Here is a 22,707-nt window from a genome sequence, read left to right as displayed (position 1 = left end):
GTCATTCAAGCAAAATCATAAAATTTCCCACTTAAAAGTCCAGACGTAATCAGAAGACAAATCGCACTACAAAATATTCCTCCTGGACGCCACTAGATGGCTTTCTAACACAGGGCAGCCGTGCTTCTCAGAATTTGCTTTATACGTATTTCTCTGTGATAACCAAATGGTGTTTTCAAAGGAGTGGTTTTATTAAAGCTAATCACAAACATACCCCAACACAATAGCTTTACTAATAATTTTCTTTGCGATGGATAAAGCATGATATGTCCTCAAATTTTTTTTTCCTCTAATCTTCTCTAAATTATTGCTCATTTAAAATAACATAAGCCGACCATCGTAAGCCCTGAGGATAAAATGGTAAGTAGGAACAGTTGACATCTGCTCAACTCGTTAACTAGACAAGACTAAGAACCATCAAGACATGATTATTCATTGCCTAGAATTACAATATGTTAAGCTATTTTTCATCTTTTGTTACTTTAGCAGAGAAATAAATATAAAACTGATAAAGGTTTCCAAGACTGTATTTTAAATGACATCGCCTTTGTTATCCTAGTAGAATAGTACGATGTAACTGACCTCAGAATACCCAGGTAGTCATTTATATTAAAACATTACATTTCCTTCTATTAACATACATACCCAATAAATAATGTGGCTTACTGGGAAGAGTCCCAGAGTCACGATGAATGCACCTGAGTTCTGGTACTTACTCTGCCAGTCTGTCAATGGTCACTGTTTGACCTTAGGTTAGCCTTAACCTTAACCTCACCAAGCCCTTCACTAACTCAGCTAAAGAATAAAGAATCTACCTAAACAATCTCTAAGGGCATTGCCACTTCAAATTGTCTATGATTCTAAAACTACCCTTTAATACGTAATGTAAGATTTTATTTGTACATACTCCCAACTGAAATACATACAATTTCATAGTGTAAAATTTTAAGGGAATGATGACCATCACTTTTTAATTTTCTATTTCCATTTGTAAATTAAGGATGTAACCAAATGCTTAAAAATATGAATTCAATTTCCTTCAAAATCTTTGAAAGCTTAAGTGGGCATAAGATTAATCACACTGAACTATTAAAAGCTACATCAATAACAACTGAATTTTTAATTTTAAAGAAAAGAAGAAAATCATATGTACTTTTCATTCTGCTTAGAAAATAGGAATTTAAAAAATTGCATTCTTACAAACCAAACATTGTTAAAATAAAAAACTGAATTGAGTAATAGGTGTGGTCAGAGAAATCTTTATGTAGGGCCAAGAGCAGTAGCTCACGCCTATAATCCCAGCACTCTGAGAGGCTGAGGCAGGTGGATTGCTTGACCTCATAAGTTTGAGACCAGCTGAGCAAAAGCAAGACCCCCCTCTCTAAAAAACAGCTGGGTGTTATAGTAGGCTCCTATAGTCCAGCTGCTTGGGAGGCTGAGGCAAGAGAATCGCCTGAACCCAGGAGCTTGAGGTTGCTATGAGCTAGGACATGACACCATAGCACTCTACCGAGGGTGACAAAGTAAGACTCTGTCTCAAAATATTTAAAAAAAGAAAGAAAGAAAAAAGAAATCTTAAGCCAGATGATGAACTCAGAAACAAGAATGCTTACACTAAAAAATCTCTTTGAAAGACAACCAATAAAAGCAAGTGAGAGAAAAACCTAGATTTTCCTAGAAATTGAAAAAAGTGCAATTAGTGTACATTTGCCAATAATCTTAAAAGTCAAATGGGCCACTTTTAGCTAAATCTTTTACTTTTTCTTCTTTTTATTTTTGTTTAACTTAAGTGTTAGTCCAAAACCTTCCACTTAACAGATGAAAAGCCTAAAATGAGGCCCTTTTAGGTTGCGTGATTTGCCCAAGATAATGACATCTGTACACGTTTTTCAGACTTTAGTAGTCTGGGCACCTCTGGGCATGCAGTTTTGTCCGTACTGAGGTCAATTACACCATTCTTTCAAAGGCTAAAAATGCATTCTAGAACATAATCATAAACTTAGCCAAAAAAGTACTACAAATTACTCAACAGCTTTTAAAAATTATTTGGTTATAAATCTAATGATTTGAATATGATTTTGTTCAACAGAAATGTATACAGCATTAATAAAAAATAGGAATTCTGATTATATAATTGGTCATTCTAACAGCTGAGTTAGATATAATTTATTTACAATGAACATATTTCTCCCATTATGAAGATAATCAACCTGAAAATGGAAAATCAGACTGAAAAAGAAGAAAATTTGTCTTTTCATATGTAAGGATTTTTTTTCTTAAAGTAATGTACTATGATATTAAACTTTCAGTTATACCAAATACATCGATTCTATATTCCCTAAATTCTATATTACATAAATATACTCTAAGGAAGGGATTCTTATGTTTTAAATGTTTAAAATGCAAACCTATATGAAACAAAAACACAAGTATCATAAGCTGACCTTTCCTGTGTCATAACTACCTCCCAAATGAAAACACACAAGTAGATATTCTTTCAGAGTGAGCACACCATCCACAGATGAGCATGTGTGCACGGGGGAGACTGAGGGGTAGGTTTAACCTACCCCCTAAACAACAGCATCATACCACGTAGTCCTGTCTGAATGGCTAACCTTCAAGTTTCTGATTTTCTTTCTCCATCCGAAGCAACAAGATCTGCTGGTGTATAGCTTTTCTCCACAAACTCCTCAGCTCTTTGGATTTCTTTTGTTCTTCCATCTTGTCTGGGTCATCATCACCAGCCAGGAATATAACCATCGGTTCCTCCTCCATGGTCGGAGCGAGAGGGGACAGTGGCAGCAGCTCATTCCTGTCCAGTCCATCTGCAAAGAAGAAAAGAGTGAGCGGCATTCCTTAACTGCAACCCGACTGCAGACGCTTCTCTAGAACTGGCACTCTCTCGTCTTATCTTCCACCCTGAAAGGTCTTCACAAAGCTACTTTCCCAGCAACTACTAGTTTCTGGAACAAATGTTTTAAGTAAATTCTCTAGACTGAATTCCCCTTCCAGATTTCCCTGCCGTGGTGAAATAAAACCATAGGTCATTTCACCACTTCTTCTTTCTGCATAAAAAGAGCTGTGAAGATAGGTGCTCCAAAATGAACTGGCCTGTTCTCAGAGTCTAACACTTCTGCAATTTGCTTATGTATGTTCTCTGGCTGTGCAAAACAAGAAGATTAAGTGGGTAGGTGTTGGTGATCCTCTAAGGTCTACATCTACCATCAGAGCCCATCAACAGGAAAGCAGCTCCCCTCTGCCTCTCCTCCTCTCCTGGCTGAGGAACACACTCCCTCTGCTCTCTCCTCCAGCAACACACTCTCTTAACAAACATGACCACGTCTATTGAGCCATTTCAGAGGCCGCTTACATCCCCCCAAAACAAAGTCCAGATGACTGAGTATAGCATGTCAATCCCTGCAGATTCTGGCCCCAAGTAAACTTTCCAGCCTCATATCTCAATCTCCCATTCTACATGTCCACCCCCACCACAGGGAACTTTTCATGATTCTCTGATCTACAAAATTTGCTCAAATGACTCCAGAGCTTTGCCATTCCTTCCTTCTAAACATAATTCTCCCAGCAATGAGTTGAAATAAATACTCAATTTCTGTGAAGCATTGTCTGACCACTCTAGGCAGAGTTAATTTTATCTTTGGTAATACCACCTGTAATCTTTTTTTTATAATTCATTGACCTCTGACCTGACAGTTACCATTTGTTTCCTTAAGTTTTGTTGTTTTAAGTGTTTACTCTATGGCCCCTCTGCTAGCTTCTTCAGTTGAACGTTCAGTACATCTGACTTGGGGCCTTCATAGTGCTGGATAAAGCCATTTACAGCTATTCACTGCCCCTCATATCCACTCAATTTTGATATGTAGGTCTCTGATCTTTGTCTTTTCTTCTTCCTAAGACTGTTCCTTCTTTCTAAAACTGTTTCTAAGAGTACAGTTTTCACTTTCCAAATATGTCTTTTTTTTTTTTAGATTATTCTCTGATTCTTGATTTCTTTCTCCTTTTTTTTTAGCACTGTGGTCATAGAATTTTAGCATAAATGATCATGGCTATTTGGGATTTATTAAAAAATCTTTGTCTCCAAGTACGTAATTCCATCTTACCCATGTCCCATGTGTTCTGAAAATGAATGAGTTTTCTCTAAAGGGGACAAACTTCTGTGTAAATATTAGGACAAGCTTGTGCAATTGTGTTGCTCAAACAGCATCTTTATTTCATTTCTCTAAATTAAATTTCCAGAGAGGAATCTGTTAAAACCTCCCACAAGAGATTTTAATCTACTTACTTCTCTCCAAAATTCTGTGATTTTCTAGCTCTCAAGACTGTCTCATTATACATAATCTGTTCTCACTGTCATTATCGCTTTGTTTATTGTGCCTTGACCTTGCCCCTTTCCATGCTTTTGCTTCAATTTCTAAGAGGTCTAATATCCAAAAAGAGGTTCCTGTGCCATCCTCTCATTGACATTTGCCTAGTGTATTATATCCATTTATTGTTCAACATTTCTGTCACTTTGTTTCATGTGTGACTCTTCTAAAAGACTCCATTGTTTTCCAATCATAAAAACACCCAGGACTTCCTTTCTGACACTAGCATAGCTCCCTATGCACTGTGAAGCCGGCCCAAACACAGGCTTTTGAAAGTTACCCTCTCATACATTCATTTGACAGGCAGGGACTGAATGTCTAGTGTGTTCTAATGATACCTACAAAGTAAACCATTGTACCAGGTACAGAGATCGCTGTATCTCCCCTGTCATCACTCAAATCTCTTTATATGCAACGTGTTTGCATTCTACGGCCTAATCTCTGACTCTCAGGAGGAGTCCTTCCTTAGGAAGCACCACACCGACCTTGCTGCTGCATGGCTGAGGGAGATTTGTTCATGGGAGACGCAACCCTGAGGAAGATGCGCTGCCTCCAGGAGACGCGGCGAGGGGTGCCGGAGTTCGTGCCCGCATTTAGAGACTCGTTACTACAAGTCGATGAGGTCCTCTTTCTCCCTTCCCCGTCACTGTAGAGAGGAAATCAATATGTCACTTATAAGGAGAACTGCATAACGTGGCACTTACCAATGAAATAGGAACACAAGCCATTCACAAGTTCCACCACAGGCAAGCAGAAGCCACAGGCAACATGGAGCGGTGCGTCACCCGGGCCACCACAGCCTGGGGAAAGTGCAGTCTCGGCCACAGCCCAGTCACGAGCAGCTCACCTGTTTCTACTCATTCCTTAGTAGCCAACCAGTTCTACTTCTAATCCAAGGAACAGAAGATCTTACAAGGAGGAGCAAAGGATGCTCAAGTAATGAACTAGCACTTTGCTAAAGAAATGAAATTAATAGCTTATTCTATACCATGTAAATATTCCATGAAAGGCTCATTCAGAGCTTTTCTTATAGCTTTTACAGGTTGATAAAGGTAGCTTCTCACTGCCTGTGACCGTTAAGACCTGTCTCCGAACTGTTAGCTACGAATAGCTGGATCATGAAAAAAATTAATCAGAATATAGGCATAATGGTCAACCTTGGGATTATTGTTAGTGCTGTATTTTTAAATGTTGGGGCAAATAAGATTGGATTGGCTAAATGTAAAAATAGTAACCAGGTTTCTTTATAGCAGAACTTCTTAAGAGACCGAATATGCCGACATGCACTGTGACTCTCCAACAGAGAAACAGCACATAGAAATCCCCTAACTTATTTAAATTAACTACCCTAAAATCACTTCCCCCAATTTGGGGGGGAAGGTGGTGTCATGTCTGTCTTTCTGCATTAGTGCTCTGTGAAACTCACATAGGGAAATGCACCTCTGCTCTAAGAATTTCATTTCTTAGGAAAGACCCCTGTGAGTTATGCTTAGGAGTATCTGCTATACAAGGTCAAAATTACGTTTGAGATCACCTGTGTTTGCAGCTGGGATGCTACAAAATAATTGTGCTGTTAGTGGCAGAAGTATTTTACATTTTGAAGTTGGACAGTCTTTGTGTTTTCCTGAGAGAATGATGAAGATACCAATATTTACAAGCAGTGATACCCACAAGAGAAGGTACACATGGGACTTCTGATGGAATAATGAAGTTCAGTACTTAGGCTGGAAATGACATTCAGCTAGAAAAGCCACAACTCTTTCAGATTCTCAAAGGGACTCCATAGTGCCGAGGCAATTAATAGTGAGAGGTCCACTTTCACACCTGCCTGTCATATCTGCAGTTACCCTATGTGTCCACACATACAGTTATTCAGTTCTATTCTGGATCTATCTTCTGGAAATGTTACCTCTAGATTAGCTAAGAAAAGGAGACACCCCTGAGCTGCTATGTAAACAGCAAGTATCACGATGTGTTATGATACTACAGAAAGCACCACTGCTGATACAGACATCTCAACATAGTCAACCCCTCTTTGTTATGTATCTTGGAAAAATTACAACCCTAATGTGTCCACTATTTAAAATTCCCTATAATACTAAATATGCTCACCTTCATTTCCACTTTGGAAAGCATTTATGTTTTTTTTTTTTTTTTTAAGACAGAGCCTCAAGCTGTCACCCTGGGTAGAATGCCGTGGCATCATACCTCACAGCAACCTCCAACTCCTGGGCTCAAGCGAGTCTCCTGCCTCAGCCTCCCAAGTAGCTGGGACCACAGGCGCCCGCCACAACCCCAGGTTATTTTTTGGTTGCAGCCATCATTATTGTTTGGCGGGCCCAGGCTGGATTCGAATCCCCCCACCTTGGGTGTATGTGGCTGGTGCCTTAGCCACTTGAGCCACAGGCGCCGAGCCGGAAAGCATTTATGCAAGTTATTTCCCTTTTAAAACTTGGAGCCCATAGTTCAGTGGTTAGGGTGCCAGCCACATACACCAGGCTGACGAGTTCAAACCTGGCCTGCACCTGCTAAACAACAATGACAACTATAACAACAACAACAACAAACTAGGCAGGTGTTGTGTGTGGCAGGTAGTAGTTCCAGAGACTTAGGAGGCTGAGGCAAGAGAATCGCTTAAGCCCAAGAGTTTGAGGTTGCTATGAGCTATGATGTCATGGCACTCTACCGAAGGCGACACAGTGAGACCCTATTTAAAAAAAAACTGTGATTCAAATATTCTCGATATAATAGTGATATCTTGATAAACACTCTGGAAGTACTTAGTATCTTCATTTTGGTAACACTATCTCATTGGTAGGTATTTGCTAACTGCCCAGTTAATAGGTATATTTCTAGCTTTTAGTGTAGTAATGTGTAAAGAGTAAGCACTCAACAAATAATAACCCACTGAATAAATTAATACTTTATGAAACTAAATGAAATATTTACTAACTCAAAAGGTTAAGTGAAATAGGGGAAAAAGAACTGGGTAGGCTAACATGTCAGAAATAAGTAAAAAATCCACCTTTGTAAAACACTTTATTGGTAGTCATGATTTAAGTCTTTTTGACAGAAAGTCCTAATAAGTTTGTTTCCCAAAAGTATGGACTGAGTTCTTTTTCTTTGTTTTAAAGACAAAGTCTTACTTTGTTGCCCTTGGTAGAGTGCCATAGCATCACAGTTCACAGCAACCTCCAACTCCTGGGCTTAGGCGATTCTCTTGTCTCAGCCTCCCGAGTAGCTGGGACTGTAGGCACCCACCACAATGCCTGACTATTTTTTGTTGTTGTTGTTGTTGTTGTTGTTGCAGTTTGGCCAGGGCTGGGTTTGAACCCGCCACCCTCCATATAGGGGGCTGGTGCCCTAACCACTTAGCCATAGGTGCCGCCCCTGAACTGAGTTCTTAATGACAGGGGTAGGTATTAACCACAGTAATACTGTTAATAAGCAGAAAAAGGCATCTTTTTTTTCTAGTAGGTGTTGTTCCCTTCCTACATAAGCACATCTAATTTATCATTTAAGCTTTGAAAGTTAAATGATATATTTACACAAAAGCACTTATTCCAATGCCTCAGAGGGGTAACATTTTAACAAATATTCATTTCTCTTGATTTTTCTAGTAGCTCTAACAAACGAAACTATAGTAAAGATTCTGAAATGGTCATATTTTAATGCAGAAATTAAAACATCTTTTTAAAATCACCTTCTAATTAACTGTTAATGACCTATCAAGTGTTTAGAAAGTATTAAGGATAAAACGGGGCAGTACCCGTATCAGTTGCATGACTGCCTGTAAAATACAAGCTTCAGGGGAGTATGTTGTGAAAACAGGTACCTACTTCCACATTTAAAAAGAAACACAAATAAAGTCTAGCAAGGGGAAGGAGAAAGGAGGGCAAAGGTAGGAGAGAGGAGGAAGGGGGCAACTGTCAGGATCTCACCTAAGGAGCATGACATGAGGGTGTTCAGCACACCCCCTGGGGGGAGTGGTCAAGTACTACTTGAACTGTGCCCTAGAGTTGAAACAATGTAACCTAAACATCTGTATCTTCATATTAATATGTAATAAAAAATAAAAAAGGTGCCTACAATACCCTTACTGATAGATATCAACCCACTGATACAGATTTGAAAATTTCACTATATCTAAATGGTTAGCCCTATGATATAAATAAACTGACCAATGACAGATTTTCCTCCCATGTTTTGAACTGAATGGCCAGTAACAAGCCAAGAATTAATAGTCAAAATATAAGGTAATATTACCCTGAAAGGAAGGACTTACATAACAGATCACTGGCCTTTCATTTTTTACTAAAAAAAAGAAACCACAACATCCTGAAAAAGCAGTTCAGGTGCTGAAATAAGGCAAAAGCTTCTCTGTTTCATTTAGTAAGAGAAACTATATATTCAGAAGTCAGGTTCCAGGTAAGGGTTTAAGTAGTCAGTGCAACTTACAGCAATTTACTGCTTGATTTACACTTGGTAGGCAATCTGACATTCTTAAGGTGGTCATTTCAAGAATCAAAACCACATGAAACACTTTGAATCCAAATTTCTACACCCCGCCTTAGAAGCTACACTGGGATAAAGGGGCAAGGTGTCTTTAGTTGGGTAGTTTGTTACTACAACGTTAATTATCACTTTAATTTCTCCTTTAATCAAACTTAGTAGGCATGCGAGCATAAGGTCTACTTGTTAAGTGAAAATAAAAACAAAACAACCTGGGGGCAGGACACAATCATAAGAGGGACTTTATCTAACAAATTCAATCAGTATAATCTAATTCTTTGTACCCTCAATGAATCCCAAACAAAAAAAGAAAAAGGAAAAAATGAAGAAGATGCATCCAGCCTTGGCTGAATTGTTCAAAATAATAATAATAATAAAGCTAAGATTCAAAAAAGCACATACTTCATTCCAGGTATTGAGTGTTTACACATTTTACAAGTTATGGATTCATTTCATCTTCACAGCAACCTTACAGGGTAGGCATTACTTACTATTGTCATTTTACTGAGAAAATTAAGGTAGACAGAGGCTAAGAAACTGGAGCACAGTCACATGGATAATATGTGAAAGAGCCAGGGTTCAAAACCAAAAGATCCACAACCCAGACCCTTGGGCACTGCAGTTTCTCAGGTGAATATAAACACTCCTTATGTTAGTTCTAACTAGGCGCGATAGGACCACAAAAACAAAGCTGTCTGGACTCCCAGGATCTTCCGTATTTCTGGGAAAACCAGTCTCTAATTGGCAATAAGCCCTTTAGTCAGGTACTTCTTTTTCCATTTTTAATGGAATAATTTCATTTATTTCAGCATAGAAACAACTTCAGAGTACTACTAGGAGCTTCATATATTTACATAAATGTATGTAAATACACGTATCACTTCCTTTTCTTTGCCTTGAAATGATTGCATCCCAAAATGTATATCCTTGTTCAAAAAAAGGAAGAGGACCAAGTAAAAACCCATTAACATAGAATATACAGATGTCTTAATCATCTCTACAAAAATTATGAAATAAAACATAATCATTCTCTGATTTTTCCATATAATCTTTTTCTTCTGTGTCTTATAAAATTCCTTCCCAAGACACATATTTGGAAAAAGTATTATGTGCCAACATTACTTCTCTCCAAAATTTAGAAAGTGAGAGATGAATAACTAGGAAGGAAATACAACTTGGAGACTCCCACCCATTTTTTAATGGTATATTCCAGATATGCTTCCATTCACCAATTAATCAAGAACCACAATCTGTGAACATAAATAATGACTTCATAAGGAGAGAAAATATCCCACATGATGTGTACATATCACCATGTGGGTTGGGAGAGCTGTTTCAAAGTCTGCTGGGCACAGTATCAATCAAAAGCTAGGAGGCGATCACTTGAGCCCAGAGTTCAACACCAGCCTGAGCAAGAGTGAGACCCTATCTCTACATACAGCTATGATCCTGTCAAACCTTTAGGATAGCTTTTTAATATATCCTTGAACAAGTAGTTATACATCAAATATTAAATTAATATCATACTTCTTATGTTAACACAGAATTTTTATTAAATACTTTGCATGCTTTGGTAAGAATTAATTTACAGACTCCTGTACAGAAGAAAGGTGTTCACCCTAATGACCGCTAGAGAGAAACAACTTTCAGGAGGATGCCATCATTTTAGTTCCTGCTAGGCCATGTACTTTGCACAAAGGTAAACTCTTTTGCAGGACCAGTTTTACAGAGTTGTTGTTCTGCTGAGCAGCAAACTGCCTTCAGTCCCCCAAACCTCAAACACCCAATGAAAACTCTTAGCATTGTAAAGTCCAGATAAGTAACTGCACACTGACTAAATCTATAGCTAAATCACAGTGGATTACAACTCAGAATAGATAACAACACTTAATTAATGCAATAGCAACTATTTAACAGAAAGCTAGAAAAACTTTCTCTTTGTAAATGGCCTTAAGAAAGGCTAAATGGAACAATACAGTGATGGAACTTTAGTTTTTTGTCCCTAAAGAACTCACAGTACAATGTAACTCATAGTTGAAGCAGGTGCACTAGTAGTTTATAAGTCTTGGCTTCAATCAGGTACACGTCTGTTATCCTATGGAAAACCTTTGCTAATTAAGTAAAACTGATGTTAAATTATGCCAGTGGAAATCCATATATAGTACCTGAGCTCTGAGTCAAAAGGGATAGATTAGCAAGTGGAATAATGTGTGGAAAAAGAAACACTGATGAGAACAAAGAGTTTTAGTTCTGAAATCTACAAATCTACATGCAAAATATGGATTAAAAAAAAAGTTCTATACATCAAAGTTTAAAATATTTTGGGGTAGCTCATAGGTTGATTCACACATTCTCATAACCTAAGGTAAAGAAAATAGTATCAAGTGAAATATAAAACCTCTCTGAGGTTCAATCTAGCCATATTACAATAAGAAAACCATAGGCCTGATGACCTCTTTAGTAATAAACAGACCTAACTCTACACCTGTAGTGGCCAGACTAAAGGGCATGGGTTATTCTGACATTACTGGTAGGGTTTAAAGATAGGCAAGAAGTATTATTTAAAGGGTCTCATACCTAAATACAAAAAAGTATAGGTCAATCACAAGTCTTAAAAAAAGTCACTTTTTATCTTATCAACATGCCAAAAATAATTTTCTGAGGACTTTCTTTTCCTTGAACATCTCTTTCGAATCCAATCTTGAATACTATGTTTTTACTCCGGCTGCAAAGAAATCTAAACACTAGCATCCCCAGATAGGAAGGTGGGTATGTATGTTTTTCATTTGGCTTGTGAGATAAGCAAAGTGTAGAAACCAGTGAAGTTCTTCACTAGTGATTCTGGATGTTTACCACAAAAAAGTACTTGAGTCAAGAGAAGAGATGTGGTTAGCCTTCCATAATAAGGTGCTAAGAGTTTTCCTGTGTCCAGATAAAGGGGAGGTCAGCAAGGCTTTAGCAGTGTCTCAAAGTGACCAGTGTGACAGGAATTAAGATGAACAGAAACAGATTATTAATCCTCTTCAGCTGAAAATAAGCTTCAATTTCCTGAGTATGTTTTTTGCAAGATGGTCATTTCTACATCTTCCCAGCATTTGGAATAAACTCCTCATATGTGCATATGCAGCTTCCAACTAGCAAATTAACTTGTATTAATGTAATGTTGAAATTAGACTTTGATTGAAGGCCACAGCACAACCCTAATGAAATTTTAATGTGGAATAGAGTAGAAACAGGATTTGTTTGCAATCAACCTTTTATATGGTTACTCATGATCTTATACCAGGGGTTACATCTTTCCTACTACAGACCTCAGAGCACCCCAGAACGATGGCATGCATTTAGGGGACAATCAAAATGGCTTTTTAAACTAATGGTGATATTCAATTGAAAGAATCTGTGAATTTTTTCATGAAAATATTCAGGCCTCTAATCACCTTGATTCTGAAGCAGTGTCCTGTCTAGTACAACAGGAAAACAAGGAATGGCATTAGCACACACAGAGACATATGTTCAAAACCAGGATTTAGGATAAAAAGTCACTCCTCTAAGTCATCATTTAGTCATGGTAAAATTAATTCAATAAGGAACCACAATGACTTTTATCAGTGCATCCAAGAGAACTAGAACCAAAACTTCATCAGAAAGTACTTTATCGATACAAATATTTTTTCAACAAAAAATTTTAGAAGTGAATAGAAGTAATGACTATCATTTACCTTTTCTTCACCATCGTTTACTTTTGAGCGATGAACTTCAATACAAATAATGTTTTTAAATATAAGCTTAAAATCTGAAGACCAATCATAAGTACCAAATATGCCTATTGATAAACTACAGTTCATAAACATATAAAATACATTCTAAAAATAAACCATATCACATAAAACTATAGTTTACTAAACAATGAAATAACATCACATTTTGAAAAATTAATTCAAAGTGAGGTATAATAAATAGTGTACTTATTCTCTTACTGCTATCACTTCAGTGCTTTGCAAATAAATCTACTAGGCAATACTAAAAAGATATTGGCTCGTTTTTCTCTGCCTGCGTAAAAACAGTAATCCAACATGTTTCTAATGATTCAGGATAGTGGTCCCAGAGAAGGGTGCCTAATCTTAATTTAAAATTCCAAATTAACATTTTTTTTAAAAGTAGTATTGTTAGCCTAAATCCTATCCTACACTTGGGTCCCTAACTCGACTATGTATAGAGATCCGTTTTATTCAACTAAGATTCTATACTCCCAAGTGACAAGAAAATTATCACTGATAGTATTATGAACCCCCCTCCTCATTATCCTAAATAGTTCCAGATATCATGGTAATCGTGTGTCTCTGAAACAAGTGATAATAAGAGATGGAGCATTAAGAAACTACTGTATTAAAGCCATGCTCTTGAATATACTTATTCTTAGGAAATATACCCTAAAGTATTAAGAGTAGAGGGACATGATTCATGACACCTATTCACAAATGGCTTACAATGAAGAAATATATAAATGCATATAGATGTACATGCATGTGTGTGTGTGTGTGAAAAGGGGCAAAGAGGAGAACAAAGCAAATGCAGCAAAATGCTAAAAACTGATTAACCTGGATAAAGGGTTAACAGGAGTAATATTGTATAATATTTTGACAAATTTTCTATAAATTGGAAATTATTTCAAAATATAAACAGAAAAAAAAACTTTCTCCATGATTGTAAAGAGTGAATTTATGTCTAAGGGACTTACTACTTGAAATCAACCTATTAAGAATACGTTTTGCCCTCTTTGACTATTGTGTAGATATTCCACAATCACATATATGTAAAACTAAAGCCACATACAGAGGGCAAGACAATACTGTTTTCAAAGCCAAAAACCTAGAAATGACCCACATGTCCATTCACAAGAAATGGATAAATTGCACTATATTAAATGAAATACTGTACAATAAAAATGAATAAAATAAAGTGCCCATAAAAACAGGAACCAATCTCACAAATGAGTGAAAGAAGTCTCGTTAAAAATACATATATTGTATTTTCCACTTGTATAAAGTTCAAAATCGGGCAAAACTAATTGATAATAGTTGAAGCCAACATAGGGGTAATAAGTGGGTGGGAAAAAACAGGAGGCACAGGGACGCTAGTGGCATTCCATTTATTGACTGGGGCAGAGGAGAAGCAGTGGTATTGTTCACTCTGTGAGAATCCATTGAAGTGTGTACTTAGGACTGCTGTGCTTGCCCACAGGAAACATTTTTTTTTTAAGTTCTTATGTTTACGCTGTCAAACTAAAAAGTATAAGTAAGTGTAGGCAAAAAGTACTCTCTTATTTTTGGAATTATACACACAGCCCAGGAAACATTTAAAACTACAGAAAACAGAATGATGGTTAATGATCTTACAAATTTAAAAGTTTTCCACACAGCACTTCAATAGCAGAGCTATAAAATGGTGTAATTTTTCAACCCCAAATTCATGGGTATTTGACCTCTGACTTCAACATCCTTCTATTAGAACAGGGCACAGAGAGCTCTGGGAAGCTACTGGCAAGAATTATACATACAACTAAGCAGGGACTTGTGAGAGCAAATGAATAGCCTTCTATTGAACACTATAAATAATCTTTTTAAAAAGAAGTCACCACTTTGGTACTCTGTATCCTATTCTTGGCTACCCTGTGACCTTCTGAATGGGTATTTGTAATTGTCACTTTCAGGAATAGTTCTGTTTCAGGAAGGAAACTGGTGTTCTTCATATGCTCATGTTAACATAATAATAAGAAACCACAAATAGGTTTGTCTGAAAGTATTGTATTCTTATTAGTAGGCAGTAATACAGAGACACAGCCAACTGTTATTTATGTACATAAAATATATATTCTGCATTCTTCATTTTCTAAATTCATTTCAGATTCCATATATATTACACTCTTTTTGTCGCTAACTTCCTTTCTTCTCCCATTAGGTTGTCCCTGATAGCCCAGGGACAGATTTTTTTCACCTACTTTCTTCACTAGCAATCAAATTTAATGTTTGAACATGACTTTGTGCTAATTCAGAGGGAAGTTCAGACTCAAAATTATATGAATTCAGTGTTATTTATCTTTCTTGGAATGGAAAAATAGGCATATGTGAACAAAAGATGCGCAGAGATAATTCGAAGATTAGTCTAATTTAACTAGTTAGCGAGGGTCGCACAGTTAACATGCCAATTTTCAGAATTTCATACATCTAAAAGAAAACAGGCCAGAAGAATGTCAAGAAGGTCTTAGTGGCACGGAGGCTGGCTGAAATCATGTATTTTTATCCTTGACTACAAGAATTGCCAATTATCAAACAACCAGAAACAATTCAAAAGTCCATCAGCAAGATGGACAAACTGAAGTGTATTTACTGGAACCCTGTGCATCAATAATGAATGAGTCAAGCTAGACACAAAAACTAATCTCACAAACTTCTAAGCTAATGACAACCCCCTTCTTTAGAAGGGTTCTCAACTTAGCCCACTACTTTCCAGAGGCTGCCAATAGTCCACTAAGAGCTTGAAAGATTAATATAGTATCACGTATGATTTCAAATTTAAAAAGAGGCAATTCTCCAAAACTCACTACATCTAATAAACTGTATTTTCCCTACTGGGGAAAGAAACAAAACAATATAGAATCTCTACAAGATTCAATAGACCCTCAATACTATGAGAGTTGCTGTCAATGTGATCCTGTACCCACTAGGTGACTTACACTGAAATTTCAAAACTCTGTCATTGAAAAATCAAAGAAATGCCTAGGAAATATTCTCTATACATAAAGATATATTGTATCTATTACATTAGTACAGATGTTTCACTCAGTCACTTTGGGGTACCATAAAATATATCTAAAAAAGCTAAGAAGAAAAAAAAAAAGAGTAAGCATTATCAGGGAAAGTTTGCTTAGTATGTGTTAGAACCAATTCGTGTTCCAAACAACACAAAGCTTATTTATACTCTGGGGTCCAAGGCAGAAAACACACACATAATCTAAAATAATATAATTTTAAAAGGCAATCACGTCATCAAAAAACTTTGAAACTACTGGTTTAAAAAGTTTTCTTAGTAAAATTAATTAAATTGAAACCAATATATTAGAAGAAGCACAACCAACACAAGGATTTATAAATGTTACTTCAGAATTCATCAGCCACTTTTTAGTAACATATCAGCATATCACTGCAGAAAATTTTGCTTTGCAAAACAACACTGATCTCACCTGATTTCATTTTCATACTGTGGGGAGAGTCTACCTGAATTCTGGTAAAAGCTTTTCAGGAAAGAGGGGGCAGTGAAGGAAGGGGCAGAGAAGGAAGTGTGAAGACTTGGAAGGCTGGAGGAAGAATTACTCTCCTTGTGCATGCGTCGAACTGAAGGAAGAATGCTGAGTACAGAAAACACAGCAAATTTGTCTCAATTTATATTTTTGCAAATTCTTCATTACTATGAGAAAGCATATTAACAGGTTCTTGCTATTAATCTTTCCTTTCAAGGCTCAGGCCTGGACACACCATGCCATCTCTATTTACATGACTATGACCTAAGGTCACTCTTTCACAAATTGCATTTCTCATTTATGCAATATTTCTACAGCATCTGAGTTTGTCTCTAAAAACCTCTTAACAACTTTAGGATGAAAAGTGTTTGTTTTTACATGCAAAAGACACTTCAAGGGAAAAAAGTAGCAAGGCACAAATAATTACAGGAAACAAGTTTCCAGAAGGAAAAACTGATTATCAGTAGTTCAAAGACTGACTTTTGTAAAGATATAAACCTTTCCAAATATTTAAGAACAACACGTTTGGTTGTTGGAAGCCATCCTAATACCTTTGCTTAACAAATACGAATGTTGATGTGCTTTCCCCAAGACTGGAATTATTCCACTATAGTTTAATCCAAAGCCCAAGATCTAGAAAATTCTTTGTGTGGCACATTTTCACAATAAGACAAACAGCACCTTTTTATATGGATAGAAACTGTTTGAATTTATGCATTACAAAATGTGAAAAATGTAGGAAAGAAGTGAGCTATCACTTATAGTCTAAAATAATTCATGACTTTCAGTCTTAAAAGTCATTTTTCTAGGAAAAAAAATAAAAAGTTTAATTGCCATGTGATCATTAGGAAAACCTTGGTACACAAATGAATACTTAATCTCCTTCCCATGCAAAAATAAAATCTGAGGATAATTACTTCTCTTAATTAACTTTATCTTATCATAATATCTTACGTTATAATTTCAAATAATGCTGAAAACAGCAATGAGAAGAAAACTGTATCCTTAAAAGGGATGCTGGTAAATTTTGATAACACTTGAGATCAAAATGAGCCACCTTATTTTACTTCAATTTCTGCTTTTCCTTTTCTTTCCAAACCCCATCCTTATCCAACCCTGCTTTCTGTTATCAAACTCAAAGATAAAGAAGAGAAACAAAATTAGTTCCAAGACACAGATTCCGATCTGTGCGATAAGGCAGGGAGTAAATCATTCTTTAATACTGAGCTTACTCCCTTTAATATTTCTCACTGAAAGTCAAACAACTTTGTCAAATTATTTTTTAAATACCAAGTAAGATCGTTTCTAATGAACAACACCTGTCAATTATGGTATATAGTCATCTTTATAGATATTATCTGATTTTATGTAAATTGGTAACAATTTTCATATTTAGCTTTAATTTATTGTGTAATAAAATACAGCCAAAGATCTCATGTATCAATGTAATTTAGGTGATTTTTTCTCAACTCTGCTATTTTGTTTTGTTTTGTTTTGTTTTTTTTTTTTTTTTGAGACAGAGCCTCAAGCTGTCCCCCTGGGTAGAGTGCCGTGGCTTTACAGCTCACAGCAACCTCCAACTCCTGGGCTCAAGCGAGTCTCCTGCCTCCGCCTCCCAAGTAGCTGGGACCACAGGCGCTCGCCACAACGCCCAGCTATTTTTTGGTTGCAGCCGTCATTGTTGTTTTGGCGGGTCCGGGCTGGGGATTCGAACCCGCCACCTTAGGTGTACATGGCTGGCGCCTTAGCCGGTTGAGCTATAGGCGCCGAGCCAACTCTGCTATTTTGTTCTAGGCTAACGGGAAGTTCTACTGTCGTTATCCTCAAAGTTGCTGACTTTGTTTCTCTGGGGCGGCCATCAAGACACTGAGTAGTGTGCTGTCAGTGGATTTTCAGACAAAATAACTGCACGGTATCTTGTTTTCTCCATTTTGCTGAAAGAAAAAAAACTTTCCGCCCACTCCTCTCTGGGTGTGCCTTGACCTTGCCTGTTTCCCTTAGTAAATAAGGTAAATTAATATAATTTTATGGCATTTTCTAAAAACCAAAAGTTGGCTACAGGATGAAATCACACCCATCCTGACTCCAGAGTGATCAAACACAGTAACAGGAGACTCTGATGTCACCATCTGGATAAAGACTGGGACTCACCTGCACTGCTCGATGGAGCCCTGCCTCAGCAAGGGGGAGCGCAGGCCGTGAGCCCTCCCGTCCTGGAAATGCAGCTTTCTCTTTGAACTTGAAGGTGGGTGGCTGAACGTGTGTGCCCGTCTTCGGAACTGCGGTGAGTCGGAATCCTCTTCAGGGAACGTTTGCCAAGCCGAAGACAGTGGGGAGGCCGGTGGTGTCCCCGGTGGCGAGTCCCCTGGCGAGTAGTCCTGAAATGTAAGCAGAAAGGAGGTCTTCCTTTATTCTGTGGGTCACGGCAGGACTGCCACAGCACAGAGCTCAGAGGTGACAGTGGGCCTCATCTTCCTCCTGAGTCATGACAAAACTGTTCTTTTCTCCCCTTTTACTCAATCCATGCTGCAGGCTAATCAGTCTCACCACAACCCATTTCTTCTGATAAGCAGCTGTAAGACAACATCCGTGAAGATAGGCCAGAAAGGGAAAGGGATGATAAGAGAAGGTATTCTTTCCCCAGACACTTGGTGGTGAGAAGCTACAGCTTCTCTACTTTTTTCATTGTCAGAAAGATGAAAAGAGATCATGACCCAAAGAGGGCGGAGTCTGTGTTTACATGTCACCTCATTTCCATGACATATCAGTCGCACGCTTCCTGTGCTGTCAAAACAGTATCACAATGCCTAAGCATCCGAATCTCATGGCTAAGCCTTTGGGAAAATAAAATAAAGCCCGCTAAGTATCTTCCTTTGCTGGGGATGTTTCTGTCCAATTATATGTTCCCTGAGGTGAATTTCTTTTATAACATGTGAAAAACAGGAAATGAATGAAAAGTGAGCTATGCGGGAATGCATCTCATATTGCATGGGTGGACATCATAAATCTTTCAATTTGGACAGGTATGCTGTTTGTACTTCCTAGAACAGGAACTGCAGGAGCAATGTTTAGCCTGATGAACATGGGTTAGAGACAACAGACTCACAGCTGGACTAAGCCCTCCATTCTAGCAATAAAAAGTTGAATAAAAATATTTTAATGTTTTTCCACTATGAAAAAACTTCGTTGCATATGCCTCAGGTTACATGTTGCACAGGACAGGAAACAGGAAACCAAGCCTACTGAGAGCTGTCTATGAGATAAAGAACATCCTAATGTTGCAGTTAACAAGATAAAAAATGAGGGGAACAGGCACATGGGAAGAAAACAAAAAAAATAAAGATCACGGTACAGTATGGTAATTAGTTATTACATGGCTCGTTTTTATACGACTAGATCAACAGTTGCTCTGATACTGTCCTCCAAAGCATACTAGCTCCAAACAGTAAACAGCTTGGTAGGCTGGGTGTGGTGGCTCATGCCTGTAATCTAGCACTTTGGGAGGCCAAGGTGGGAGGATCATTGGAGCCCAAGAGTTCAAGACTAGCTTGCTCAACACAGCAAGACTCATCTCTACCAAAAAATACAAAAAGATGGTCATGGTGGTGTACATCTGCGGTCCCAGCTGCTCAGGAGGCGGAGGCAAGAGGATCGCTCAAGCCCCAGAGTTTGAGGTTGCAACTATGATGATGCCACTTCTCTCTAACCCAGGTAATACAGTGAGATCCTGTCTCAAAAAAAAATTTAAATAAATAAATAAATAGCCTGGCACAGCACAGTTAGCTTGTGAGGGATGAGTTCTGTCCCAACATGAGAAAGCTTAGCTGAATAAAGAGCTGTATGTTACTATCCAGAATCTTCTTATCTAATATGATAAAGCCTTCACGACTTCTTTTTTAATTTATTTTTTATTTTTTTGAGATAGAGTCTCACTTTGTCACCCTGGGTAGAGGGCCATGGCATCATAGCTCACAAAACCTGAAACTCTTGGGCTCAAGTAATCCTTTTGCTTCAGCCTCCTGAATAGCTGGGATTATAGGCATCTACCATGATACCTGGCTAGTTTTATTTATTTATTTATTTATTTTAGTAGAGATGGCGTCTTACTCTTGCTCAGGCTGGTCTCAAACTCCTGAGCTCAAGGAATTCACCTGTCTCATCCTCCCAGACACAGCTTCTTTTTTAAAAAGTCATAAAGACCCCTGAGTGAAGGGCTCAATTACAACTTACATGTTACCTTAGAACTGAAAACAACATAACCTACACATGTGTACCCTCATATTAATTTGAAATAAAGAAAACCATAAAGAATCTCTAATAAAATAATTAAATATGCACATTAGTAGATCAGTGTTGCTTAGTTTGCTAAGTGGCAATGAGCAGTAAACAAGAGAGAGCTCTCATGAGATACCTTCTCCGAAGCCAGACTGTTAGATCGCTCAAAGCTGTCCGCACTTCCAAGCCGACCTCTCATTCTGTTAGCTCCCTGAGTGAGAAGAATAAAATTAAATCCTTCATGCAATTGAACTTTTTGCTTCAAAACTATAAAAATCAGTTTCAGGTTGCCTCTTTATGTTAGCACTGAATTGATCCTTTTGTGATTCACTCAAATGCGTTGGCTACACATGTATTAACAGCCATTCTAACACAATACATGGATTATTACCAATCTATTTTCATTATTTCTAAATCATCCATTAGATAACTAGATACTCATACCAAGCTTTTTAAGTGATTTTGGTTAACAGTGGCCATATTATTCATCCGAAAGGTCAGTGAAAGCCCCATTTGCTCTGTGGTTCACACACAGAACTACAGATGTGGAAGATATAGCAAAACAAATGAAAAAGTTATAATAAAAATGGTTTAATACATAGAACTTCATATAATCTAGACTACAAACATAATTCACATTATAAGATAATAAAAACAGGTTAAAAACAAAATAGCAAATGGCATTCAAAAATGTATGGATTTTGCTTCATTCATTCTTCCATAACACAAAACTATTTCAATAAAGTCATTTCCCTGTAGAAGACTAGATATCAGGCTGCTTCAACATTGGCAAATTGGTTATTGATTTTCTTTCCACCTAATCCTTTGCCGTGTGGACTTCACAGATAATCTCACTACGAGGGACCTAAGAGATCATCTCGTCTGTCGCTCTAATTTCATGTGGGAGGAAACAACCCAACTACTTAAAGGAGGAGGACAGCAAGGTAGGTTGGGAATCGCATTACCAAGGTAACACAAAACACAGAAGGAGGAACTTTACACAACTCTAAAACACACAGAAAAGTTCTAAAACAAATGACTACAAATACAAGTCAGATCAACGTGCCAGTGCCAAATAAAAAAAATGCATAATATCTGCACAGTACTTTATAGCTTTAAAGTTTGTCTCCATATATTCTTGGGTTTAATTTGGGGGGGAGGACGAGATTAAATTCCATTTTAATTTTTAAACAAAGTAATAACTGTACAAAGTTTCAAAAGTCAGACTGCACCATCACCTTTATAATGAAAAATGGCCATCATCAACCACCTCTCCCACTGAATCCCATTTCCCAAAAGCAAATCTTAAAACTATTTATATTGATCTTCCTGGTTTTCAGTCTCAATTTTTCCTCAATTTTTCCATTTCCCACCATCCATCCCTCAGCCCCCTCCCCCAACACACACATTTTTCTCCTCCCTTTTCCTTCGATATAGTAGCATCTCGAGTTTCAGTTAAATCAGTATATTGTGCTTAGATTATTATAACTTTGCAAATGTTGTTCACAGCTGGGCTACATATTTTACTGTGATTACATCTGCTCCTGTCTCATACTTTGTTTTTCATGGAGCTAAGGACTTGCTTCAGCAACAGTAAATTTATTACAAAATTCTCTAACAGATTACAGTGTGGTCAAACATAGCACAATCTGTCCATTACATTTTTTTCTTTTTCTTTGAGCTGCCCATTACGGAGAACTCTGCATCCCTCCTCCAATTTGAGCTCACTGCAATTTAGACTTGCTCTATCAGTCTTCCTGTACTTTCCCTAATTATCAATCTGGGAAATTTTTTTTGAACCTCTCCTCTGTTGGAATTTCTGTTCCCTTGATCCTGTGTCTTCCCCTTTTTTTTATTATAGTTTACTTCCTCATTTTGGTAGAGGACATTCTCCAGGGGCCTTTTGAGAAAGGGAGAGTGGAAATTAATTTTTATTTTTATTTATTTATTTTGTGAGACAAAAACCTTTTTTGTGGTCTCAAACCTGTGAGCTCATGCAATCCACCCACCTAGGCCTCCTAAAGTGCTAGGATTACAGGCATGAGCCACCATGTCTGGTCTAATGTTTATCTAATTTCTAAACATAAGGTGGTACAATTGTTTTTGTTATATGGATACATTGTATAAGGATTACATCAGGGTTGGTTTTTTTTTTTTTTTTTCCTGTTATTTAGGTTTCATTGAGGGCAAAAAGAATTAGGTTACACTGATTTCAATTGCTAGGTAAAATCTGTCTTATAA

General features: G+C 37.4%; 1 protein-coding gene across 3 annotated transcripts in view; it reads right to left on the bottom strand.

Annotated features, from left to right (window-relative positions):
• Positions 1-22,707, bottom strand: part of TBC1D4 (TBC1 domain family member 4) — a 71,977-nt gene that overhangs the window by 21,591 nt on the left and 27,679 nt on the right. For 2 of the 3 annotated variants that reach the window (XM_023513194.1, XM_023513195.1), the window contains exons 8-11: positions 20,603-20,677; positions 18,343-18,569; positions 4,868-5,028; positions 2,616-2,825 (exon numbers count right to left, since the gene is read on the bottom strand). In XM_023513194.1, the coding sequence (XP_023368962.1) occupies positions 2,616-2,825; positions 4,868-5,028; positions 18,343-18,569; positions 20,603-20,677 (673 nt within the window). Of the gene's footprint in view, positions 1-2,615; positions 2,949-4,867; positions 5,029-18,342; positions 18,570-20,602; positions 20,678-22,707 lie in introns of those variants that run through there. The other variant, XM_023513196.1, reaches the window with a different exon arrangement.

Source organism: Otolemur garnettii, unplaced genomic scaffold (assembly GCF_000181295.1).
Source record: "Otolemur garnettii isolate 467f Iridium unplaced genomic scaffold, OtoGar3 scaffold00036, whole genome shotgun sequence".
NCBI classification, from domain to species: domain Eukaryota; kingdom Metazoa; phylum Chordata; class Mammalia; order Primates; family Galagidae; genus Otolemur; species Otolemur garnettii.
Note: the sequence above shows the minus strand (reverse complement) of the source record. Positions and strands in the feature narration are given on the sequence as shown.